This window comes from Rosa rugosa, chromosome 1 (assembly GCF_958449725.1).
Source record: "Rosa rugosa chromosome 1, drRosRugo1.1, whole genome shotgun sequence".
NCBI classification, from domain to species: domain Eukaryota; kingdom Viridiplantae; phylum Streptophyta; class Magnoliopsida; order Rosales; family Rosaceae; genus Rosa; species Rosa rugosa.
This window is the reverse complement of record NC_084820.1, coordinates 9710266-9737830: the sequence shown is the minus strand read 5'-3', so window position 1 is coordinate 9737830 and position 27565 is coordinate 9710266. Positions and strand designations below refer to the sequence as shown.

General features: G+C 41.5%; 2 protein-coding genes and 1 long non-coding RNA gene across 4 annotated transcripts; all 3 read left to right on the top strand.

The window, feature by feature from the left end:
- Nucleotides 1-687: 687 nt before the first annotated feature.
- On the top strand, nt 688-1340 carry LOC133727400 (uncharacterized). The gene is made up of 3 exons (XR_009855158.1): nt 688-921; nt 1046-1074; nt 1145-1340. It is a non-coding gene; the product is annotated as an uncharacterized LOC133727400 (long non-coding RNA).
- A 16150-nt stretch (nt 1341-17490) lies between these two features.
- On the top strand, nt 17491-23517 carry LOC133715859 (phospholipase D delta). Its single transcript, XM_062142551.1, has 10 exons — nt 17491-18711; nt 19067-19183; nt 19492-19686; nt 19883-20191; nt 20308-20376; nt 20468-20615; nt 21079-21227; nt 21558-21710; nt 22471-22671; nt 22975-23517. Exons 1-10 carry the CDS (start codon nt 17764-17766, stop codon nt 23269-23271), a joined length of 2586 nt encoding a protein of 861 aa, XP_061998535.1. The 5' UTR covers nt 17491-17763; the 3' UTR covers nt 23272-23517.
- A 499-nt stretch (nt 23518-24016) lies between these two features.
- On the top strand, nt 24017-27485 carry LOC133715851 (serine/arginine-rich splicing factor SR45a). Of its 2 annotated transcripts, XM_062142529.1 has the most exons (8): nt 24017-24137; nt 24223-24242; nt 24947-25075; nt 25736-25759; nt 25919-26018; nt 26166-26315; nt 26902-26971; nt 27063-27485. In XM_062142529.1, exons 1-8 carry the CDS (start codon nt 24135-24137, stop codon nt 27287-27289), a joined length of 723 nt encoding a protein of 240 aa, XP_061998513.1. In that variant the 5' UTR covers nt 24017-24134; the 3' UTR covers nt 27290-27485. The 2 variants fall into 2 exon arrangements, with proteins under 2 accessions (XP_061998513.1, XP_061998523.1); XM_062142539.1 differs by lacking the exons at nt 26902-26971; nt 27063-27485 and adding an exon at nt 26406-26569.
- The last annotated feature ends 80 nt before the right edge of the window (nt 27486-27565 follow it).

Genomic DNA, 27565 nt, shown 5'->3' with positions numbered 1-27565 from the left:
CAATGAGTGCCTCATATTCCGCCATGTTGTTTGAAGCCTTGATGTGAGCCCCCGAAAATTTTGTTTAATTTTTAGAATGTAATTTTTCGCCAATAAGATTTTCGCAAGGTGATTTAAGTGAAGAAATCGATTTTGGAAATTGTTTTGGTGTCGAGACCACCTACTGGGCCGACAATTTAAGTTTGGGCCAAAGTCCTTTCATTTGGGCCTGGATGGTACTAAAGTTCATTGCAGCAAAAAGATCGCCGAAGCAAATTTGAAAGGAGAACATTTTAACTTCGTACTTTTTCTTGTTATTTTAATTTGTCGCATAGCGTATGAAATTACGTATTCGTATGGTACACAAGTATTGGCACTTAGGTTAAGACTTTGAGGCCATTAAAAAGGATTAAGAAATTTAGAGAAAATCCAATTTGGGTCTAGAAAAGTATTTTTAAAATATTGAGGCTTAGGACAAGCCCGGAAAATTTTCCCGAAAGGATTCGGTGGAGTGTCGGAGAAATAAGGATGTTTGAAGATGTAATTTTCGGATTGGGCTTGAGGAAATTAAGAGAAAAAGAAAGTTTGAGCAGCCCAAGCCCACTTGGCCCAAAAGGAGGGGCGAATTAGACTTTTCATAATTCAATTTGGGAGAGGTATTTAAAGAACACATCCCTCTCAAACCCTAGCCACTTCCCTCATTTTCCTTCAGCTCTCTCTCTCTCTACCCGAGACTCTCTCTCTCTAGACTCTCGCCGGAAATCGCCGCCGTCGCCGGAATCCGGATTTCAACCAAAATTTCCAGATTTTCTCCTCTTCCTTCCCTCTTTCCATTTCTCCAACCAAAATCATGAAATTTAGCCATTTAATCCTCCAAAAACCCTAGAACCCGAAGCTAAAATTGGGGCTTTTGTGATTTCTTCTTTCCAAGCTCAAATCAAGGTATTTTCCATCCTAATCTAGCCTCTATTCCTTCGATCTATACATCTTTCTTACCAAATTCGAGTTTTTGATTTCCATTTTTGATTTTTGGTGCATGAACCCGATTTCTCCTTAAACCATGAAGCTAGGCTATGGGTTTGACAAGGATTTGTGGTAAGGATCTATCCATGCAACCTTGTTTCGCAATTTTTGGTTGTGGTATTGATGATGGACGGATTTGTAGGTGAAGAAGGCCATGGAGGAAGCTTAGGCCGTGAGTTTTGAAGAAGAAAGGGTAAGGAATGGGTTTTGGACAAACCCTAGAATTTTTGGAATTTATTTGGTTGATTTTGATTTTGTTGAGATATTGTTGTTGTTGGAAAAATTGTGAAAAATAGAGTTTTGAAGAGAGTTTAATTAGTAGGATTTTATTGATCTAATTTTCAAAAGATTGGAAATTGGTGTTGAAGATTTGGTGATTGTTGTTGTGTTATTTTGGCCAAAAGAAAAAGAAAAGGATGAAGAAAAGGAAATGGCTTTATTTTTGGAAGAAAATAAAGAAAATGAAGAAAAGAGTAAAAGTTGAATTAAATGAGTTTTACCTTGGTAAAGTGGTAAAAATGAAGAAGGTGAAAGTAAAGGTAAATTCGGTAAAAAGGAGGTAAGAGGTAAAAGGTAAAGTGTGGAGGTAAAAGTCTTGGTAAAAGTAAAAAGGTGAAAAAGGAGAAGTAATTGAGTAAAAGGGAAAAGTAAAACTTTATTTATAATTATTTACTTATTTATTTTTAATAAATAAGAAATAATGGTAAATAAGGGAATACTTGGTCAAAAGTCAGAAGTCAAAGCCAACGGTCAAAAGTCAACTCTGAGAGTTGACCAGGGTTGACCGACCTCGTAAAGTGTGAGGATCGACTCGACTTTGGTCGCTCGGATTGGCGATAGTTTAGCGGAGCGATAAGGACGTTTTTCCTTTTCAAGAAAGAAGTTAGTTTCCCAAATTGGTAAAGGTTAAAAGAAGTAATTAATTGCCTCATTGAAATAAAAAGGAATACTTAAAGTTGATCATGATGTTTACCTGAATAATTACTTACAAACTACGTAATGGTTTAGGAAACACGATCGTTAAGGAAGCTTAAGCGGAAAGCGTCAGAGCGTGGAATACGCCGGCATATCCAGGTAGGGTGAGCTGTCCCTTCCTTGTTAGAGGCTTTTCGTTATATGTGGAATGCTCTAGTATAATATTATGTTGCCTGCAAGTACGTTTTTGGTTGTTCATTAGTCGATGCCTCGTGATACATGTGTTTTCAGAACTGATAATTGCAAATTGTGAAAAATCGAGGCTAGACTTGCATGTTGAGATACTGTACCCTTGTATGTGTGTACTTGTGACCTGAAAGTGAATGGGACCTAGACGCGTAGATTCCTAGGGATCCCACGGTGTCGATAACCGTGAACCTCCGGAGGGGGCCGTGCTCCTATGTTTGTGGAGAAAAAGTGAGTATAGGCAGTGAACCAGTCATAGGAGACTCAGGGCCAGGAAATGGACACTTTCGCTACTTGTAGTCAGAAGTACTACAGAGTAGTTGGCCGGTTCTCGTACTCAGGACGAACCAGGTCGGTCACTGATTTATTTTACTTTAGCCGGCAGGTAAGTATCTCGGAGCTCCAAGTGTGTGAAGCATACTGCATATGCTTTATAAAAGAAACAAATGTTTGTGGTTGCCACTTTTCTTAAAGCATTTTTCGATAAACGTGCACAATATTATGTAGTAAATATTTTCAAGTATATTATTTTTCAAACCTAGCATGGTTGGGTCGGCCCCTATTGGGCATGCGAGGACGAAAGCTCACCCCTACTATAGTGTGCAGGTTTCGAGCATGTGGTCGGGAAGCGTACAGGGGAGACACGTGGCCCGGCTTGGCGCATTTCTCTTTAGTTTTATCAAAAGGAAGGTTTTGGTCCCTTATCGGATTTTGAAGTAACTTGGTTATTTATTTTCTTACTAAATTATTTGTTATTTGTTTTCTATTCGCTCATTTACAAAATTTCGAGAGACCCGTAACCCTGGGGCGCGTCTCTCATACTTGTTTTTACTTCGTGATTCGTTATTTTCCAAATTGGGCTCCTATTGTAAGCCCAAATCTTTTAGCTCACTTTAAATTCCGCTTGCGAAAATATGTTGTTCGGTTGCTAGAATGTTTTGTGACTTTTGTCCAAGAAAGTGTTTTGTAAACCAACAACCTAAACTTAAAAGGCCTTGCGGTTTCGGGTTGATGAGCTATCGAGATGCCATTCGTGACATGTCGATTCCTCATAGGCTCGGAGTCGCGGCGCTGTGGGACCCCCCTCTCAGGTCACCACACTTGAAGTTGAATTTCAACGCGTACTCCGCGTTCAGCCCCCTGGTCCTGTTAAGATGACTCCGGCGCCGCTGGCCTTGGCACTGGCGGAGCCGTCTACATGCAGGTTCCAGTCTGACTGCTGGGGAGCTGGCTCTTCAGCGGCTACCATCTCCGTTCCGGGCCCTGCCTCCTTGCCTGGTTCGAGTTGGCACTCGGTGAGTTCAGCAATAAAGTCCGCCACTGCCTGGCCCTTTATGGCGGTTCTTGGCTTGTACTCAATGTCGAACTCACTGAGCTCAATGGCCCACTTGCTGAGGCGCCCTGAGTGTTCAGGGTTCTGCAGTACCTGCTTCAGCGGTTGATTGGTTAATACATGGATTGTGTGAGCCTGAAAGTACTGGCGGAGGCGTCTGGCGGCAACGATGAGTGCGAGAGCGAGTTGCTCTAAGGGAGGGTATCTTGTTTCAGCTCCGTTCATGCCTCTGCCGGCGTAGAATACTGGGAGATCCTCCTGGCCCTCACGCCGGACAATGGCGCAGCTTACCGCTGATACCGATACCGCTAGGTATATGTACAGTGTTTCCCCTTGCACAGGAATGGAAAGAAGTGGGACTGCCGCCAGGTATTCTTTCAAACCCTGGAATGCCGCCTGACACTCTGGGTTCCAGTTGATGACTTTCTTGTGAGTTGTTTTGAGGACTTTGAAAAATGGGGCACACCTCTCAGTGAGTCTGGAGATGAATCGAGAAAGGGCGGTTAACTTGCCTTGGAGGCACTGGACGTGTACCTTATACTCAGGGTCCGCCAGATCAAGGATGGCTTATACCTTGTCCGGGTTAGCCTCGATGCCTTGTTCGCTGACGATATAATCCAGAAATTTGCTGGCGGTGACGCCAAAGAAGCATTTTTCTGGGTTGAGGCGCATACCATAGGCCAGGAGAATGGTTACTATGATTTTGAGGTTTGCCACATGCCCGCCGACTTTTATGCTCTTGACCAGCATGTCGTCCACGTAAACCTCGATTATCTTTCCGAGATGTTCCGCGAACATGGCATTCATAAGTCGTTGATAAGTTGTGCCGGCGTTCTTCAGACCGAAAGGCATAACGTTGTAGTAGTATAGGCCCTTGTCGGTGGTGAAAGTGGTGCACTCTTGGTCGCCGGGATGCATCTTGATCTGATTATAGCCGGAGAAAGCGTCCATCATGCTAAGGAGCTCATGTCCGGTGGTTGCATCAACCAGTTGATCGATGCGGGGTAGCGGGAAACTATCCTTTGGGCATGCCTTGTTGAGATTTTTGAAGTCGACACACATTCGCCACTTGCCGCTGGGCTTCTTGACCATAACCAGGTTGGAAATCCACTGGGGATAGATGACCTGGCGGATGAATCCAATGCCCTGGAGCTTGGCAACCTCCTCTCCTATTGCCCGATATTTTTCCTCATCAAAAGCCCTCCGCTTCTGCTTGATGGGATAGAAGGATGGTTTGATGGTCAACTTGTGTGTGATGATTTCAGGGGAGATACCTGGCATGTCCGCGTATGACCATGCAAAGACGGCAGCATTGTCACGTAGGAATTGAGTGAGTTCTGCCTCTACCGCTGGGTCCAATTGGGCGCCTATGCGGACTGTCCGCTCAGGGTGCTCGTCCGAGATGCAGACAACCTTCAACGACGTTTCTGGGTTGACTGGCTCCTTCTTTACATATTTCTTCTCCTCATCCCTAGGGTCCTCGAAGATATTTGGTGGCGGTGCCTGGTTTCCCACCGTCAGGATTTCATGGCGGCGTGTTGACCGCGCTATAGTCGTTGAATAGCATTCTCGTGCCAACTGCTGGCTTCCCCTGACACAGCCCGTGCCGTTGGGTGTGGGGAACTTCATGAGAAGCATGTATCCGGCGATGATGCATTTGAGTTTGTTGAGTGCCGGTCGTCCTATGATGGCGTTGTACGAGCTGAAACAATCGACGACAATGAACTCTGTATGAATCTCCGCCATGCATGGACTAGTGCCAATAGTCAACCGCATGTAGTCAGACCCCAGCGGTTGTGTGACGTCGCCGGAGAAACTGAGAAGTGGCTCATGATCCTGGAGTAATTTGTTGTTCCGCTTGAGGTGGTTGTAGCAACCGCTGAAGATGATGTTGACAGCGGACCCGCTATCCACCAAGATTCTCCCCACTGAAAATCTGCCAAGAATAGCGTCGACCAAGAATGGGTCGTCATGGGGTAGATGTACTCCACGTTCCTCCTCCTCTGAGAAGGTAATAGGTTCCCAACCTGCCCGTGGGAGTTTGGCGGACCTCTCGTAGCGGATGTTGCAGACTTCTTTTGGGTGATTAGCGCGTGCATAGCGCTTCTTTGCCCTGTGAGACATGCTAGTGATTGGAGCACCGCCGTCGATGGTGTTGATGCGGCCCAAGGTCTCAATGTTGGTGATCACAGGTGGCGGTTGGCGCACCTTGAATTGCTCCATCTTACCGTCACGGTACAAGGTCTCAATGGCCGTTTTTAGAGCGTTGCAGCTGTTGGTATTGTGACCGCTATCCTCGTGGTACTTGCACCACCTGCCGGTGTTTCTAGGTTTTCCCGTTTTTGGGTACTTTCCTGGTGGTGGCGGTGGGATCTGATCCTTGCACTGATTGTATATTTCCTCATACGAGGCTGTGAGGACTGTGAACACTGCATACCGCTGAGAAGACTCCGTTTGTTTGTTGCGGTTATCCCCATGGGATGGGCGGTTGCCCTTGTTGTAGTGTTGGTCCTTCTGCCGCTTGTTCTGGTGGTGGCCCTGTTGCCACTCTCTCTTCTTGTCAGTTGGCGGCGCAGCAGGGGTCTTGTTAGCGGTCTCCTGATGACTGGAGGAGGGTTGTGTTGTCTTTGTTGGTGTTGCTGGTGGCGGCGGGGTTTCTCCATATGTGATGAATTCCGCCTGGGCGTGAATGACCGCCTCACTCATGACGTGGTCATATGCCGCATTAGGGTGATTATAGTTGAGGTGATAGAGGAACGGCCCCTTGAGGAGTCCCTGCTTGAAGGCCGCCGATGCCATTGATTTGTCTAGATCGCGGCACTGAGATGCTGCCGCTCGCCACCTTGTGACGAATGCCTTCAGTGACTCGTCTGCCCCCTGCTTGACGCTGAATAGCTGACTTGTGTTGTGATGTCCGGCGGACAGTAAGATGAACCGAGAGAGGAAGGTGTGTGATAGTGCATGGAATGAGTCAATGGATCCCGGCGGACACTCAAAGAACCAATTCATTGCCTCACCGTCCAACGTTTCGCTGAACAAGTGGCACAGGGTGGGGTCGTCAAATCCCTTGTTGTTGGTGACCTTCTTGAAGGTGTCCATGTGGACGAAGGGGTCGGACATGCCGCTGTAGTGTGACATCTTTGGAGTTTTTGCGTACGCTGGTCTGATAGCCTGCAGAATCGCAGCGGTGAAGGGCCCTGGTCTGGACGCGAAAAGCGGATCTTGAGTTGGCGCTGGGGCGCCCGACTCCGCCCGGATTAATCTCTGCTTCAATTGTTGCATCCTTTCCAGTATTTGGGTTGTTGCACTGCCGGCGGAACCTGCCTGGATATTCCGCTGGACCTGTCTACGCCTTGGCGCAGGAGGATTGCCCTCAGTCCTTGCTCTAGCTTCCGAGCGGTTGGTGTGCGGTAGTGACTCCGCCTCCTGCTCCAACATTAGCTGGGGGATGGGCGGTGGTCCCATCCCCAATAGTTCAGGTGGGTCCAGCGGTACCTGCATCTGTATGACTGGTCCCGGCACCAATGTGCCAGTGTTGGGCCGACTACGCCTGGTGCTGCGTGACTGCTCGCTCTGCGCCAGATTGGCGGCTATTTCCAGCGTCCTCTTTAGTTCATCAAAACGAGACATCAGCATAGCCACTTGTTTTTGGGCCTCGGCCTTCTCCCTGCGCTCCTCTTCACGCTCTCTGTTCGCCTTGTGAAGGTTCGCCAGCGCAAACTCGTACATAGCGGCGAGATCTTGGTCCGGTGGGCGGCTGCTGCTTGGATTTGCCTCACCGCCGGGGTTGGCTGGGGTGTTGAATAGTGCGCGGTTAACGCCTACCGCTGGGTTGGAGGGTTGGGGGATGGCGGATTGGTCCGCCTGCTCTTCAGCGTTTCCCCCGCTACCGTTAGTCATGGTGATTGTGGTGGGATGACCTTTTGTTCAAGGATTCCCACAGACGGCGCCAATGTTAATGCTCAAAGTCCGGCGGTAGCCGAACCTTCGTTCAACGCGGGTCACGTGGGCGGACCGCTACTCTGTAGATATGATGATCTTCGCTAGCTGTCAAACGAAAGACAGGGCGTCAGAGGGAGACCGCGTTGGGCGGTCTTCACTTCTCCGATGCCTAAGTCAGTCAATGCATATAGACAGCATAACAATAAATGAGTAGTAAATGCGTAATTAATGAGGAGAGAGGAGAGAACCTTTTATAGGTGAGGAGAAGGCTGATCTTCTCCTTGTTTTCGATGTGGGACTGATGTGCTTCAGTTCTCAGCTTCAGGAGCTTCTGATGCTATCTTGACACGGCGCGTGGCGGCGCGTGGCGGCGCGTCGGCAGTGATCTGGGGGTGATCCGAGGCTCAGGCGGTAGCTCGCCTGGCAGTGTATCTGTAGGCTATTCCTTTGGCGGGAATAAGTACCTCAGGCGGTACAATGAGCGTAGCCCATTACAGCTAATTATGCTTGTCAATGTATATGTATGTACAAATAATAAAAATTTTTAGATAAGTTATCAACTGCTACTAGCATCTTAGCTTAAGTGGAACATTCTGGTGTCACAAATATACAGAATACTAAATAGGGAGAATTCCACAAATGGTCACTCAACTATGACTCATTCGACACTTTGGTCACTCAAGTTTCAAATATATCACTTTGGTCACTAAACTATTACACTGTCAATCACTTTAGTCACCCAAGGAGTATTTTTTTCTCACTTTAATCACTTCTCCCAATCATTCTAATACATATTTCTCAAATTTTCACAATTGGTTGGATGAAAATATCATTAATATTGTGGCAAATGTTAAAGGAAAAACATATTATGTGCCTTCGTTAAAGTGACTGACGGAGAGGGAATCAAGGAATCAGTGATTACCATCAATCAGCAAGGATTACGGATCAATCAGCATTTAATGTCATCATTGTAATTGATATTTCTGTTGTAATTCCTTCTCTATATAAAGGGGCTATGAAATGAAATGAGTAGACCAATTCCAATTCCATTTTACTTTTACACGTTATCAGCACACTCAGAGCCAAATAGCCAAGAAAGAAATCCTGATTTTCAAGTTTTTTTTTCCATCGAAAAAAAACCAAAACCCTAGAAGAAGAAAAATATTTATTTTTTTCTGCCGCCACCAAACAAACAAAAAATCTCTCCTCGCCCAGCCGCCCTCCTAGCCCATCTCGATCCGGCAGCAATCGGCCTTGCAGTGCCTAGCCTTGCCGCTTCCTCACCTCCCAGCGCGCCTTGCAGCAGATCCCCGTCGCACCCCTGCAGCAGCCCAGCGCCGCTCCTCTACCCTGCAGCATCACGCCTTCAACCTCGCGCGGATCCCCGCGCCTCCTCGCACACAACCCAGCTCGCCTAGCAAGCTGCCAGCCTCAGCCCACCCACTGCCCAACTCACCTGCGCGGCCGCCTGCGCACTATACCCAGAAAGAAGACGCGAAGAAGAAGAGAGAAAAGAAGAAGAAAAAAGAAAGAAAAGAAGAAAGAAAGAAAAAGAAAAAAAAAACAAAAAGAAGGGACCCGGCCCAAAAGAAAAGGCCCGGTCCAGAGAAAAAACAAAAGGCCCAAAGAACAGAAGGCCCAGAGAAAAAAAACCAAAAACAGAAAGGAAAAAAGAAACTTGGCCCAAAGTAAAGGGGACAGCCCAAAGAGCAGACCCGGCCCAGACGAAAAAAAAAAAAAAACAAAAGCAGGCCTCACTGGTGACGCAGCCCAGCAAGAAGAAAAGAAAAAGAGAAGGGGAAGAAAAAAAAAAAACTCCGGCCCATTGCTGCAAAAAAAAAAAAAAAACATTGCTACGTACGCCTGCATCAACACGCGCGTGCGCTAGGATTGTTTTATTTTCTCCAAACCAAGTATGTTCTCTTTTATTTATTTAATTTCATACTATGGTATATTTAATTGTTTATAATTAGAACTTTTGAGCATGTTTAATTAGATAATATTGATTTTTTTTTTTAAACATGCCTTGTTATTTATGTTTTATATAATTATCTTTAAGCATGATTATATATATTTTGTTATATATTATTTATGAAATTTTGAGCATGTTTTGTGAATTTTATTTACGTTTATATAATTATTCCTAAGCATGTTTTTATTATGCTATTGTTTATATTTTTACGCATGATATATTATGTATAGCATATATGTTGTTGTATATTTGTGAAATTTGAGCATGCCATGTAATTTATTTATTTTTATATGCTATGTTTAAATGTGCTATGATTATTCCTTATTTAGCATGCTACATATAAATTGCATCTTGCCATGATAATGAAAATTCATGCACATTATAAACACACAATGACACAATTACCGTGATAAAGTATTTTCACATAGCATCGAAAAAAAATGTGACCATTACGAATCTTAGTCTTGAAATCTAATTCATATTTTTGGAAAATAATTCACGTGGATGTCTTTATGACTGCGTAATTTATATCTTTCCTCTTGTTTATGTAGATGATTGATCCAACTCGACCTGAATTTGACATCTTGGACTCAGAAGGACTTGAGTACCATCGTTGGGTTTCCGATGTGGAAACTGCCTTTGTGGCAAAAGACTACAGTGCCACCATTACCGACCCCAAAGACGATGTACCATCTAATAAGGTGAAAGCAAATGCCTTAATGTTTCTGAGGCGACATATTGATCCTAGCCTACGCTAAGAGTACCTTCAGTTGAAGACACCCAAAGAACTGTGGGATGCCCTTAAGGGACGTTTTGGGAACATTCATGACACTTTGCTCCCAGAACTGATCGTTCAGTGGAATGAAATCCGCTTGCTTGACTACAAAAGGGTCAATGACTTCAACAAGGACATGTTGCGCCTAAAGGCACGTCTAAATTTCTGTGGAAAGGAACTCACAGAAGATGATATGATCCAGAAGACTCTTTCTACTTTTCCTACTTCAACACTTATACTAGCGAACCAGTATAGGCTGGAATATGACAACAAAAGAATCACAACATTCAATAAGCTGATCAACCTACTGCAAGAGTAGGTTGAGAGGCATAATGAGGTTCTCTTGAACAACAATGCCAGGCCCACTAGGACAAAGGAAATTCCCGATGCTAATTATGGAAAAATGAAAGGTGGAAAGAACCTCAATGCAAAGGGGTTTGGACGTGCTGATCCCTATCCACGTGGCAACAATGCACCACGTGGAAAGGGACGTGGGGGTCGTGGAAACAAGGTGCAAAAGGCACCTAAGAATCCTTCTGTCAAACAGGATAGGGTTGGCAATGAACCATGCTATAGGTGTGGAGTCATTAAGCATTGGTACAAGAACTGCCAAGCAAGCAACAGAGTAGCAGCCAATTACAAGAGGTATTGGGAGTCTAAAGAACAAGAGGCTCACTATATGGAAGAAGGAGGCCATGACCTAGACGTCAACCTCACAATTGCAGACTTCAATGGCAACAAGGAACTTGCTCAGTCAATGGATACACTAGATTTTGACTGATCTGCTTTATCTATTTATTTTCCAAAAACAGTTGTGAAGGCACAATGCCTCATTTTTTAATTAGACTATTACTTGGTCTTAAAGTTTATTTCAATAATGGTTTGATGAATTAGAACAAGATCTTGATTTGATTATCGTTGGCTTATTAATAAATTTTGAATTTTATTTTGAAGCACTGAATTTATTCAAATTTATTTACTACACATATTTACATGGTTCGAAATAGCACTATAAAGATGTAAAGCAATACATCTACAGAAAAATTATTAGAATGAAAAGATTATCATTCTACCTAAATAGAAATACTCTAAAGAATATGAGATATGCTCTGTATGCACCAAGAGCTAATCGAACCTTGTTAAGTTTCAAAGATATTTGTGCCAACGGTTATCATGTAACAACACATTGTGACAATGGAACTGAATACCTTTATATTACCTCTAATGAATGTGGAAGGAAACACATTTTAGAGAAACTTATGAGTCAATCTAGTGGATTGTACCTCACTACTATTCGGATCATTGAATCCCATGCTGTCACCAACAATGACATGTGGGACACTGACTCATACAGGCTTTGGCATGACCGCCTAGGGCACCCTGGTCGTGACATGATGGTCCGTATTTTAAAGAACTCACACGAACATCCCTTCTTTCGAGTGAAAAATAACGTGGGACAAAAATCCGCCACACTGCAAGGTGTCGGTCATAGTACTGCTCAAATGTAGCCATTGCCTTCTGAAGTACCAAAAGCACTACCCCCCTCCCATTATGCCTCATTGACTATTTCAAAGGCACATCACTCGTTTTGCAAAGCCTGCTCTTTAGCAAAAACAGGATCGAGACCTTCCTATGCTAAAGGCAAAAAACAAAACATTCCATTCTTACAAAGGATAGAAGGAGATATCTGTGGACCTATCCATCCAGAATGCGGACCATTTAAGTACTTTATGGTTCTGGTGGATGCTTCGACACGCTGGTCACATGTCGTTTTATTGTCTACAAGAAATGCTGCATTTGCAAAACTCCTAGCACAGATTATACGCTTAAGGACTCACCACCCTGATCACCCTATCAAGTCTATGAGGCTTGATAACGCTGGAGAGTTTACATCAAAAGCATTTGATGATTATTGCATATCTATTGGGATCAATGTAGAGCATCCTGTACCCCATGTGCATACACAAAATGGTCTCGCAGAAGCCACCATCCAAAGACTACAGATGGTGGCTAGGGCATTGGTTATGCGCACCAACCTGCCTATATCTGCCTGGGGTTATGCAATATTGCACGCAGCTTTACTTATTCGTTTCAGACCCATAGCTAGCCAACCATTTTCTGCGTACCAGTTGGTAACTGGATATGATCCTGACATTTCACACTTACGCATATTTGGTTGCACAGTATATGTGCCTATTGCGCCCTCACAGCGCACCAAAATGGGTCCTCAGAGACGATTAAATATTTATGTTGGATACGAATCCCCAACAATTATCCGTTACTTGGAACCCTTGATAGGCAATCTCTTTACCGCTAGATTTGCGGATTGTCATTTTGATGAGATAGTCTTCCCGTCATTAGAGGGAGATAGAAAAAAGGATTTTCCAAGGGAACAACAGGAATTGTCGTGGTTTGTCCCCACTCTGTCTCATTTTGATCCCCGCAGTACTTCACAAAGTGAAAGTGAAGTGAAAAGAATAATTGATCTTCAGAACGTAGCAGATTCGATGCCTGATGCATTTACTGATATCGCAAAAGTGACGAGATCACATATACCAGCTGCAAATGTGCTTGCAAGGTTAGAAGTTCCCAACAAGGGGCACGATGTCGCAGATAGAGGCACTGCAACCACACTTAGTGGAGGTGTGGTTGAGGCCGTGGCTCCCCAAAGGAAGAGGGGGAGGCCACTTGGTTCGATTGACACTCACCCAAGGAAGAAGAGGGGGAGTAAGGCACAAATTGATCCATTAATCATCAATGTAGAGAATCCCTCTCATGAGATTGTCTCTGATTATAGTTATGTCCATGAATCAATACTGGAGGACGCTCCGATGTTTGAAATGATTCAAGAAAACAAACAAATCTCAATGGATTATGAGAGTGCGTATGAGTTGATAGAAAGATCTTCCATACACATTGATGATGTATTTGCATACATTGTTGCTCAAAAAATCATAGAGCACGATGATATCGAACCACGCTCTGTTGCAGAATGTCAACAAAGAGAAGATTGGCCTAAATGGAAAGAAGCAATCCAGGCAGAATTAGATTCTCTGACAAAGAGACAGGTATTTGATCCGGTAGTTCTAACCCCACCAAGTGTAAAGCCTGTAGGACATAAATGAGTCTTTGTTAGAAAGCGTAATGAGAAGAATGAAGTCCTGAGGTACAAGGCTCGCCTTGTGGTGCAAGGTTTCTCACAACGCCCTGGAATTGACTACAAGGAGACATACTCTCCCATAATGGACGTTATAACGTTCCGCTACTTAGTTGGTTTGGTAGTTTCCGAAGGACTGGAAATACAGCTCATGGATGTGGTTACTGCATATCTCTATGGGGATCTAGATTCAGAGATATATATGAAAGTGCCTGATGGCCTTACATTACCCAAATCAAGTGACTCTAAACCACGGAGTGCGTTTGCAATTAGGTTAAAACGCTCACTTTATGGATTGAAACAATTCAAACGGATGTGGTATACCCGTCTAAGTGACTACTTGATTGGAAAGGGATACAAGAACGATGAATTATGCCCCTGCATATTCATAAAGAAAACAAGTTCCGGATTTGCAATTGTAGCCGTATATGTCGATGATATGAACATAATAGGTACTCTTGATGAAATAAGAGAAACCGCGAGCTACTTGAAATCCGAATTTGAGATGAAAGATTTTGGGAAAACTCGATTCTGTCTAGGCCTTGAACTAGAACACCGAGTTTGTGGAATACTAATCCACCAGTCTGCGTATGTCCAAAAGTCAGGCGATTTAACATGGACAAAGCACATCCTGCTAGCACTCCCATGATCGGTCGAAGTTTGGATGCAAAGAAAGATCCATTTCGTCCAAAGGAAGATGACGAAGAGGTGTTGGGAGCTGAAATTCCCTATCTAAGTGCAATAGGCGCATTATTGTACTTAGCCTAATGTACTCGACCAGACATTGCATTGTCAGTGAACTTGTTAGCTAGATTTAGCTCAGCGCCAACGCAGCGTCACTGGAATGATATCAAGAACATTTTCCGATACTAAAAGGAACCATTGACTTGGGACTGTTCTTTCCCTACAGAGAGACCGCAGATGGAACTGCAATCCCTAAAGGAAATGTTGATGGTGAAAGTGTCACTCACTACACTGAAACGCCAAATGACGTTTTGGTTGGTTTGCTGATGCTGGGTACCTCTCTGACCCACATAAAGGTTGTTCCTAAACTGGTTATGTATTTACCATTGGGAACACGGCGATATCTTGGAGATCAACCAAGCAAACCCTTGTGGCTACCTCCTCGAACCACTCAGAGATCATCATTCTACATGAGGCGGTTCGTGAGTGTATTTGGTTAAGAGCTATCATTACACATATTCGAGGGACTAGTGGTTGGAATTCTACCACTGAAGAGCCTACTTGCATTTATGAAGATAATGCAGCTTGCATCGAACAGATGAAGCTAGGATATATCAAGGGTGATCATACAAAACACATATCACCAAAGTTTTTCTACAATCAGCAACAACAGGCCCTCCTCAAGATTCAAGTGAATCAAGTAAGGTCTGAGGAGAATGTGGCAGATTTGTTCACCAAATCATTGCCCAAGGCCATATTTGAGAAACATGTGAAAAGCATAGGAATGCGAAGACTTTCCAAGATCCCTTGATTAATGTAAGGATCAGGGGGAGGTGTAGACGTCAGGGGGAGTCTAACACACACATGTCATCCTCAAATGTAAAAGGTGCGTTGTGCTCTTTTCCTTCGACCAAGGTGTATTTTTTGTCCCACGGTTTTTATTGTTACTTGGCAAGGTTTTTAGTGAGGCAACAACTCATGCACCATTTCGTCTTTGACTTGGCACAAGGGGGAGTGTTAAAGGAAAAACATATTATGTGCCTTCGTCAAAGCGACTGACGGAGAGGGAATCAAGGAATCAGCGATTACCATCAATCAGCAAGGATTACGGATCAATCAGCATTTAATGTCATCATTGTAATTGATATTTCCGTTGTAATTCCTTCTCTATATAAAGGGGCTATGAAATGAAATGAGTAGACCAATTCCAATTTCATTTTACTTTTACACGTTATCAGCACGCTCAGAGCAAATAGCCAAGAAAAAAACACTACACCGAATACTAAATATATAGAATACTAAATAGGGAGAATTCCACAAATGGTCACTCAACTATGACTCATTCGACACTTTGGTCACTCAAGTTTCAAATATATCACTTTGGTCACTAAACTATTACACTGTCAATCACTTTAGTCACCCAATGAGTATTTTTTCTCACTTTAACCACTTCTCCCAATCATTCTAATACATATTTCTCAATTTTTCACAATTGGTTGGATGAAAATATCATTAATATTGTGGCAAATAATTTTTTTTTAATGAAAAAAATTAACAAAGCGACTAAAGTGATTGACACCTCCCAGCACTCTGGTAACCCAATTTCATTGTCAAATGACCACTTTATTAGTCAGGTGCACACCCACAGCCTAAGAGTAAGTGATGATAAATGTCAAACCACAAATAAAACTCAAAAAAGTGATTCACCTAGCATTACTCTTTGAGAAAGAAAAAAAAGATGGGAAGCTAATGACAGAAAATTATGCAATTGAGTATGTAGATTCAAAGAATTTAATTTAGGTTGATGACCAAATTATCTTCATCTAACTTTCTTTTGGATAAATACGAAACAACAAAATGTATCATAGTTAACCAAACATGGTTATTATATTATGCAGTCTGGGTTAGCTCAAGTAATAAAGAAGGTTGAAAATTGGGTTAATAAATCAGAGATATGATTCCCTCCAAGGTAACAAATTAATATGGTCTGGCTAAAACATTTTGTTCTTTTTATTTAGGACTCGATATGCAATAGCTACTTCAACGAATCAAACCGTTCAGGTGCATGTTCTGCCTTCTGTCCTAAATCATATAGTTAACCAAGTCATAACTTCGTGTTCTAAGTTCTAACTCCACTCCCAAATGAGATAAATATCTCCTATCATTGGAGAGGTTGAGGGGACATGGCAACCACCCATAGAATGATTGGTAGGGGTAACCCAACCACTAAGCAACACTTGAGGAGAGCTTTTCTTACCTGTACATGATTTGATTCTTATTCTTGAATTCACGTTGGTTGGATAAGTTAGATGAGCCTAGGCCGTAGCTGTAGGGTGATCCTAACTAACTATTCTGTCACTCGTCCTATTCTTAGTGTATGTAGATTGTATTACGACTGGCAATACAAGAGAAGCTAGCTTGGAACAGCTGCCACCAGATATGCTAATAATTATGCTGTGATGTAAGCAAACCGTGTAATTTAATCTACACTTAATTATCCTACTTTTGGACATGGTGTAGTCAATATGTCATGTAATGGTATAATTTAATTCACATTGTTTATATGTGCCCTAGGAAAATGTTTTGGATGGTACATTCATCAATCAAAATCTTTCTATTAAAATTTTATAAATTTTACGTTTATACTATCCGTACAATTGTCATGTAAAATTTTAAAAAAAGGACTCCGCTCACTCCCTGATTGCCCTATTGCACCACGTAAGTGACATAATAACCGTATTGAAGAGCTGTTCATGTTGTAAATAAATCATATACTTTTGACGTGTATTTGACACCACATGATCACGAGGAAAAAGACATAGGTATATGGTATGAACCATGGATTATTCCAACCCAATAAAAAGAAAACAAAACAATAACGATCTTTCTTCCTAACCAATCTAACTGATACCCACTACCTCACTACTCTCCTCTGTCAACCACATTATTCATATTTTTCCAAATTGATGTAACTTAATGTACATACAAACTGATAAGCCGTAGACTAAATATTAACAATTAGTATTTTGTAAATAAATCATGTAATTTAATTGTCACTTTTCGATTACTTTTCTTACTTACATGTCAAATGTATATACAAACTAAATTTAGTCCCCCACTTTTCATACATTTGACATAGATATGAGTCAATAAGCCACTAAACAAATCATGTACTTGCTTACATATAATTTGACACCACTTCCAATTGGAAACAATGTGCTTAATTTTGTAATGGATTGATAGTCATTTGGTGCCATCATAAGAATATCTCATCCCCACAAGATCATAAAACTATTAACTTTTCGTACTTTATGACATATATAATTTGACACCACTCCCAATTGGGAATAACGCGTTTAATTTTTGTAATGGATTTCATAGTTAATGTCACCATAATTAGAATATCTCATACCCACAAGATCACAAAAAATAACGAAAGAGACGTAGGTCCATATTTCTTCGCACTTATGGAACTTGTCCCATGGGGTCACACTCCTACCAGAGAAATTAAAAAAAAAAAAAAAAAACAGAGCTTTCTTCCTTTCCAGTTTTGTTAACGGGTGTCTCCTCCGTCGCTCACACTATTCCTCTTTCCCTATTACTTTAAAGCTCCCCCCGATTTAAAATCCCGCTCAGTTTCTCACCGTTACAAGCAAAGCCAAAACCTCCTCCTCCTCTTTTTGTCACTATTCGAAACCCCAATCTCAGTCTACACTGACAGCTAAACGACGCCGTCCATGGCGGAACCGACGTCGTCGGAGCAGATAGTCTATCTGCACGGCGACCTGGACCTCCAAATCATCGAGGCGCGCTACCTGCCCAACATGGACATCTTCTCCGAGCGCCTCCGCCGCTGCTTCACAGCCTGCGACACCGTCAACTGCACCGGCTCCCGCTCCGACAATCCCGATGCCGGCCACGGAGCCGAGGACCGCAAGAAGGTCCACCACCGCAAAATCATCACCAGCGACTCTTACGTCAGCGTCGTCGTGCCCCAGGCCACGGTGGCGCGTACGCGCGTCATCAAGAACTCGCAGAATCCTCAGTGGAAAGAGTCCTTTTCCATCCCGCTCGCGCATCCCGCGGCTAAGCTTGAGTTTCGGGTCAAAGATAACGACATCTTCGGCGCTGAGCTTATCGGCACCGCCTCGATCCCCGCCGCCGAAATCGCCGCCGGAAATGAAATTTCCGGCTGGTATGAGATTATCGGACCCACCGGAAAGCCTCCGAAGCCTGATTGCGCTATCATGGTCAAGTTGAAGTTCACGCCCTTCGAGATAAACCCGGTCTACAGGCACGGCATCGCCGGCGATCCAGAACGGAGGGGAGTCCCCAAGACCTACTTCCCTATGAGGAAGGGAAGTCACGTGAGGCTGTACCAGGACGCGCACGTGCCGGAGGGGTTGCTGCCGCAGATTGAATTGGACGGAAGGAAGGTTTATAAGCCTGAGAATTGCTGGGAGGACATTTGCTATGCGATTTCGGAGGCTCACCATATGATCTACGTGGTGGGATGGTCTGTGTTTCACAAAGTGAGGCTGGTTAGGGAGCCAAGCCGGAAGTTGCCACGCGGCGGCGATTTGATGCTCGGAGATTTGCTCAAGTATAAGTCGGAAGAAGGCGTACGGGTGTTGTTGCTGGTCTGGGATGATAAGACCTCCCACGACAAGTTCTTCTTCAAATCGGTGATTATTTTAACCTGCATTCTGGTTTTGAATTTACTGAGTTACTGTTATTTAACTGTGAATAATGCTGATATAGGAATCTTTCAGTATGAATTGAAATCTTTGAGTCTGATAGTTTAGTCAATGCTGCGAATCTGCTTGAATGTAATATGCTTGTCTTTTTAGCTTTGGTTCTTGGAGTCAACAATTAGGTGTCTACCTTTGTGATGTTATCAAAAAGGTAACATCACATCTTACATGGCCAGTAAAAAGAAAAAGAATTAGTCATGCATTCTGTGATGTCCTTAATTCATTGTTCTGGTTTCTATATGACTGTATAGAATTTGAGTGATAATGTGAAGTGGGAATGGTGCAGGCAGGAATGATGCAGACTCATGATGAAGAAACCCGGAAGTTTTTCAAGCATTCATCTGTCACTTGTGTTCTGGCCCCTCGCTATGGCAGTAGTAAGCTTAGCATTATGAAACAACAGGCAGGTTCCAGTTCTTACATTTTTGTAATCTTGTTTTCTTATGATTAGTATGATCTTAAATTGCAACCATGATGGTATAGATATCTTTTGATAGTTTGAATATGTTTAATTGAAATGTCTACGGTTTGAGAATAACTTTTTTTCACAAGTCATACTTCTACTTATCATTTGTGTCTTGTTTCAAAATTGTTTAGTGTTCATTAGACATATTTTCTGCTTTATTTAACAAACATTCCTTTACTTGAATGGAGTTATTTGTTTTTCATTTAGATAATCAAGTTTAACTCTTATTTTATGGGTTTCTACAGGCTGTTGGATCCCTCTTTACACACCATCAAAAATGTGTTATTGTGGACACACAAGCATCTGGTAATAACCGCAAGATAACTACATTTTTAGGAGGTCTTGATCTCTGTGATGGTCGTTATGACACACCTGAGCACAGATTGTTTCGGGATCTCGACACTGTGTTTAAAGAAGATTTTCATCAACCTACGTTTCCTGTAAGTAATTGGTGTTTTGACAATTTATTATCTTCCTTGTTTCTAAAATGCTAGCCCCTTTCATCATTTTCTTTTTCTTACTTATGTAACTATGGACTAGCATAACTTATGGTTTGTAATTACAATGATATATCAAAATGGATGGCTCTAGTGGTAAATATCTCTTTATGACTTTTTGTGTTTGTTCTTGCACTAGGCTGGGACCAAGGCTCCAAGGCAACCATGGCATGACTTGCACTGTAGAATTGACGGGCCTGCTGCATATGATGTTCTTATAAACTTTGAGCAACGGTGGAGGAGAGCAACACGGTGGAGGGAGTTTGGACTACGTAAAAAGGTTTCGCATTGGCATGATGATGCTTTAATTAAGATAGACCGTATTTCATGGATACTTAGTCCTAAGATGTCTCATTCAAAGGAGTCAAAGGATGTTACAATTGTTCCCGAAGATGACCCAGCTGTATGGGTTCAGAGAGAAGATGATCCCGAAGATTGGCATGTTCAGGTTGAATGATGGAACTTTCTTTTGCTTCTTTTCTCAGCGTTTGTTTTTCATATACATATATAAAAATAAAACTAAAAAACAACGAATCCAATCTCGGTATATATATTCTTTTGCAGATTTTCAGGTCTATTGACTCGGGATCACTGAAAGGATTTCCCAAAGATGTCATTCATGCTCAGTCAAAGGTCTCTCACCCTGCTTCCTTTTTCTTTAATACCTTTTTATGAAAGCTGAATTGTGAGGAAAGCTGATTATACTCCCTGACTGTAACTGCAGAACCTTATTTGCTCAAAGGATCTAGTAATAGATAAAAGCATCCAGAAAGCATACATCAATGCAATCAGATCTGCCCAACATTTCATATATATTGAAAATCAGTATTTTCTTGGTTCATCATATGCATGGCCAGATTATAAAAATGCAGGTAAGGTGACAATCTACTGTGCACTGAAGTATAACTCTTTGAAAAACATAATGTTTATACTTTCGGAGCAAAAGTTTTATTTTGCAAAACAACACATATATGGAATATTTATGTACAAAGCTGCACTTGAAATCTTTGGGTTCTGTTATTTTGTGCATGGGTACAAGATCAACATTTTATTCTCCTACGGTTGTATCAACTTGGAAAAAGTTTTTTTTTTTTTTTTTTTTTTTTTTGCAGTTAGTTAAATTTGCTTATTTATTCATCCAGAAATTGACTAAGAACATTAAAAATATGCATCTGCATTTTAAATTACTGTCATTGGTTTTAAATATTTATCAAACTCAATGACCCAAGACTCTAAGCACTTATCTTTTCTCAAATTATACATTCTTTTGGTTTCTAATCATAGCTGGCATCCCTCTATTTTATTCATACTTAATCCCTTTCTTGGTCCATGCAGGAGCTGACAATCTTATCCCAATGGAGTTGGCACTAAAGATTGCCAGCAAAATTAGAGCTAACGAGAGATTTGCAGTGTATATAGTTCTACCTATGTGGCCTGAAGGTGATCCGAAAACTGGTGCAATGCAAGAAATTCTCTACTGGCAGGTATTTGGTTGTCTTTTATATATCTGCTCATATAAGTGAAACATATGTTTCAGGGACACTTGATAACTAAGATTGCTGTTATGTTCTTGTGGTTCTCTGATCTGCTCATATAAACAGCAATGGAGTTCTTCCTTTGACATAATCGTTTGTCTTTGGTTCTCTTACTAATAGTTATTTATAGATAGCGATGTCATTCATAACAGTATTGGCATCTGTTCCCACCGATATCTAGCATAAATCATTCAATTTCTTAATGGTTTTAGTCTATACTGATATGTCAGGACCAACATAGAAGTTTCCGTCTGACTTGTGCATGTTTGCATTTTACAGAGCCAAACAATGCAAATGATGTATGGTGTTGTTGCACGGGAATTGAGGGCCCTGCAGCTTCAGGACTTACATCCTCAAGATTTCCTCAATTTCTATTGCCTTGGTAATCGGGAAAAACTTTCTGAGGAAACATCAAACAACAATGGTGCTACGGTAATTGTTCAAAAATGATCATCTCCTGTACTGCTCCAATTTTATCATTTAATGCTATTTTTTTTTTTTTTTAGATACTAGGCCCTTAATCTCTGTAACCTAGAAATTCGTGGCTTCCAATCATTACATTAACGATGCTTTCAGCTTTAAGATCTTAGTATATGCAAGTCCCTGCTGCTATTTTCTTTATTTAGCATGTACTCTGGGACCTTGAAATCTCATCATGTGTGTCCTGAAGTCCCACTTTTCTTCAATGAATTCTCAATTCTATTTGTGGTTGCCATTGACTGATATAATCAGAGATTAATCTGTCAACAATTTTAGAATGAACTGTTCTGCATAAGTTTTCCATTATCCATTTTATAAACCTTTAAGACTGCATGAAAGGGAAAAATGTGCTTTACTTTCGTGTCTGGTATGCAAATTAATCGAACTATGGAAAGGCAAAAATATTTCCTGCTTCTAGTAACAGAAGTTATGTTAACAGTATATTTAATCGATCCCTTTTTTTATTTTTTCCCCCCCTTTTCAAACACAAGTCATTTTACTTTCTACTTTGGGCCATTACTCGAAATTAAATGGGTCGACTTTGTTTTCACATCATGCCAATGACTCTGATGCTTCTTTTGTGATATTTGACTTGCTTTTGAACCACAGTTAGTTATCTCCAGAGCTTTAAATCCCAATTCATCTATCTGGTTTATCTTGTTATCTGCCAGAAAATCTCTTTTTTGGTCTTTAAACCAAGTTTTTCTTTCAGATCTCCGATGCATACAAGTACCAGCGCTTTATGATTTATGTTCATGCCAAGGGTATGATAGTAGATGACGAGTATGTTATAGTGGGATCTGCCAATATCAACCAAAGATCAATGGCCGGTACAAAAGACACTGAGATAGCTATGGGTGCGTATCAACCCCATCACAGTTGGGCTGAGAAGAAGAGACATCCATGTGGTCAGGTATGTAACTTAGTGTCATTTTCCAGTTGCAAACTTGTTATTTATTGATTCTCCCCTGCTGACGCTAAAGAAGAGAATCATGGAGCAATAGCTTGTCAATACTTTTAGCTTCCACTAGCTGTTCCAGAACGTACTAAGGAACTTTAGAGTAGCAGCCTTTTATTGCTCCTTTGCTCCCCCAATCCTCTGAAACTTCACAGAATCCCCCATATGGTTGAGTTTTATGACAGATAACGACCTCAAAAGTTTAGAATTTGTTCACATTTAGAATAATTCATAAACTTTGAATTTCTGTTCATGCAGATATATGGGTATCGAATGTCGCTCTGGGCTGAGCATCTTGGTGAGTTGGACCCATGCTTCAAAGAGGCAGAGAGTTTGGAATGTGTGAGGAATGTGAATGGCATTGCCGAAGAAAACTGGAGGAGATACACATCGCCGGATTTCACAGAACTGCAGGGTCACCTTCTCAGGTATCCGTTGCAGGTAGATGGTGATGGTAACGTGGGACCCCTGCCAGGATATGAAAATTTCCCTGATGTTGGTGGCAAAGTTATTGGAGCTCATTCTGCTGCACTTCCTGATCAATTGACAACATAACACATCTCTGTATTCTTTTATGTTGTTAACAGGATTGTTCAAATACTGTTCAAGTAATAGGTGTTATTAGCCCCTGGAGTTTTACTAGATCAAACTAGTTGGTTGTTCCTTTCTTGCTAATGTTAGGACCTCCTACTGTGGTTGGATGTGTACATTTTGTGAATTTGTATACGGTGAACGGTTAGTGGCATGTCGCCCGGACACCGGGGGATATTGCATGTTGTGAATTGAGTTTTTCTTTTTCCATCTGGTGTGTTCTTTACAGCAATTGCATTGCAAACTTCACTCCTTTTTGGGGCCTAAAAGATAATCAGTCAAACCAAACAACGCAGGTGCAATGGAAATGTTATTTACTTAACCAAAGGATCAAATAACAAAAACAGTATAATCCAATCTCTGCGTGTAGAAATTCGTTTCAACCACATTATATATACAAACTGTTTTAACAATTAGCGATAATATGCGAGAGCACATTTTCAAGGGAAAGAAGACTGCTTGAAAGTTAATTTAGTTGATTTTTTTTTTTTTTTTTTTAACTAGATAATTAGACAAGTGAAATTGGGAAATAGTATTTGCAAAAAAGAATATAAAAAAAACTTATAAAAAGGAAAATAGTAAAAGAAATATCCAAGAAGTAAACCATTGACCTCATAAACACGTGGCACACAAAATCAGGGTTTACCGCTTGACCGTCCGTGACCGCAGAGGATCACACCTCTGCGAAATATAGTTTATATTTTCTTTGTCTGCGTAGACAGAAAGGTTTGAAGTGCAGCTTGGCCTTTGAGGAAAGCTCATTGACCCCTCAAACCCTAATTCCTCGATTTTTTGCGCTAGGGTTCTTCCACCTTTGCCCCCTCAAAATGGTAATCTTTCTACTCAAATTTTCGTCTCCTATTTTCATGATTCATCAAATTTCAAATAGTTTAATGCGTTTTCTTTTACATGTAGGCGGATTCTCCTCGCAGAAGGTAAAGAGCCCTAGAATTCCTGTAGCTACCGTTCCAGTTTCTTGGTTCGAATTTGAAATTATTCTGCAATTGGTTGAATAGTTTTCCGATTTGCGTGTTATGGTGTTGGAGTTATCGGAAGATTCCGTCCTTCTTTTCAATATGATGCATTAGAGCCCTTATAGCTTCTGTTGTTTCAAGATTCTGGTTATACGTGTTGTTTAGTTTTCGAGGGACATTTGATGAATCTAGATTGTATATATGTATTTGAAAGGTGGCTAGATTTAATTGCAGAAGAAGTAATGTGGTTGTGCTGATCAGTGTTACTGTTCTGATGTGCCATGGTCCCATGGAATCTATTTTTATAGGCAATCTGAAGGTTTAATTGCGATTGAGATGAGGATAGGTTTGGTGTTGGTGTTCATGATTGAGAGGTTTTTTTTTGTTTTTTTTTCTTCCCTTCTTATAAGTGTGGCTTGTATGAATCTGGGGAGTCGCGGTGGTATATTTTGTGTTCATATTGTACAATTTAGTTAATCTGTAATGATGGACATGGTTTTCTTTCTTTGCTCCCACACTTTGTGGCATTGAATCTGGTTAAAAAGCAGGTTTGGGTGTATTGTGGGCATTTTTTATCCACTATACAAAAATGAGTTCAAATCAGATTTTTGGTTCTTAGATCTTGTTCATTTTATGTTTCTAACAAGTACATGTGGTTAAATCAGGTATTCACGATCCCCTTCTCCATGGAGAGCTCAGTCTCGGTCCAGATCCAGGTCCAGGTCTGTGTCCAGGCCTAGGTCAAGATCAAGATCCTGGTCTAGGCCGAGGCGCAGGTCTAGAAGTCGTGGCAGGTTGGTGCTCATGTTTATGCATAAATCAGCTTTTCAGTTTCCATTTTGATTATGGATGAGTGTTTTTAATGGCGAAATCATGGATGCATTGATATGAAGGAGGAATCTGTGGGAGTTTTTTTTTTTTTTTTCCTTGTGAAAGCAATATAAGTGGCTCACCCTTGACGTCTCATTACTTAAGAGTTCCCCTGGTAACGGTACAATCTGTTTTGGTTAACTGGTCAAGATACCTGTGCTGAATCTGGTAGGAATCGGCACCAATAGCAGGAGAAGAAGTGCGAGTAATAAACCTTTTCCAATCCTAGCATGTTATGCTCTTTATTTAGGCTAATTGACCAGCGCTATCCAAACAACATAGATTGGCTTGGTATTAGAAAAGTAAATTAAAAGTCCAGTCAGAAGCTCCTTTTCCTGTTGTAAACCTGAAAAGCCCTAACAAACCTTTGGCATCTTCTACACCTATAACAACTCAGTAACTCTAAAGGTGCATCTCAGTAGCTTTTCTATATTTTTATGTATTCCGTATGCATTGGCTCCCGATTGGAGAAGGTTTATGTCTTGCATACTTTACTCCGTCTCCTAAGTTGCTGTAGCCTACACTATCTCTTCTTTGATACATGACTGGTTGTCTAATAAAATGGTTGGTACTCTATGGTGCAGGTCAAGATCCAGAAGTCGTGGAAGGTTGGTGTAATTTTGGTGGTTCTGTTTGATAGTATATCTGCTCTTTAGAACCGACAGTAGTCAAACTCAACTCTTTTTTTTTTTTTTTTCAGCGACTGGTTTTTTACTGTGCTCATCACAGGTGTGTCGTTCTCATAAAGTTGTGCTTTTATGTGGCAGGGATGCTATTGTAAATCCTGGAAATACACTCTATGTGACTGGCCTATCTCAAAGGGTCTCTGAAAAGGACGTTGAAAGGCACTTTTCAAAGGAGGGAAAGGTGCTTTATTTTATCTATGTTTTATATGTTTTTGTTTCCTGGTTCTGCTTCTCATGTTATATATGCTTTGCTTTTCACTTTCATGGTATCTGCATTTCAAAGTTCACTTTGCAATTATGCTTTTGCTTTCCACCCCTCCCTCTTCAGGTAGCTTCATGTTTTCTTGTTGTTGAACCTCGTTCGCGAATTTCCCGTGGTTTTGCCTTCGTTACAATGGATTCTAATGAAGATGCAGAACGGTGCATTAAACATCTCAACCAGTCAGTTCTGGAAGGGCGATACATAACTGTGGAAAGGGTAATTTGATATTTAGTACAGTGGTGAACTCTGTACCATTTATGTTTCTTTTCTTTTTTCTTGACTTGGAGGTTTTCTGGTTATATTCAGATTGCGTCAGCTATGTTGGCAGCAATCAAAGATGAGGAGTTTATCCCTCTCAACTTTAGTGAAACAGCTTGATCAATGCCAAGCTTAAACAGCTTTTCCAATCTGCCTGATCAACTAAACATAGCAACTATATTCCAACAACTATACAACTTCAGCATTCACTTTCAACTTTCATCTCAACTAATCAACGGACATTACCAACAACTTTCTAATCAAGCCTTTATGGTATTTTATAACTGGCATTCATTTTATGGACACTAGTTGTATGTGCCTAGATAATAGATATCATGTGTTTAATTACATATTTCCACTTGATTTAAATTTTTGTATCTGAGTTATCCTTTCCACTTGATTTAGATTTTTATGGATAAGTATTCTTTTGGTGTAATATTTTTCTCATATATTTGGTTCTTACTTTATTTCAATCTTTTTTTATGTTTTGATTCATTGAGATGCAATGATGGAATTTTAAGACGTGAAGATTGATTGTTTTCAGTCCCGGAGGAAGCGACCAAGGACTCCGACACCTGGGCATTATCTGGGATTGAAAAATACTAGGGACTATGGTATGTTTGATATTCCTTTTATATAGAACATTGAGTTGTCTCTCTGATTTATTTGCCTGTATCTCATTCTTTTTCTCTGCATTGGTGGAAGCCCGTGGTGACCGTGACCGTGACCGTGACCATGATCGTGGGAGGTACCGTGGGGGCTCAGGTCGAGATGACTATGGATATAGGAGGTCTCCTAGACGCTCACCCTACAGAGGTGGTCGCGATTATTCTCCTAGGGGCTCATCTTATGGTGGTGGAAGATCAAGAAGGGAGAGGTCTTATTCACCCTATGGCAGTCCAGAAAGGAAATACACTCGTGGCTCTAGATGAAGGTTATATAGCCTCATAGGTTTAGGTATTTCCTGTTTGAGAAAGTGATAAACTTGGGGTCATATTGTGGAGATGTAATGATCTGTGATTTGGAGTCGGATTTTCCTCTCCTTTTTAAATTTGTAGGAGTTCTGGTTCTTGACTTTAAAGTATTGGGATTGATATAATAGTTTGATATACGTGTCTTTGGATTGAATGTTTGTCTCCCCTGTTTCGTTTGAAGCAGATTCTGCAACGCATGAACGAAAGAAAGACCTGAAACTTGACAGTAGAAAG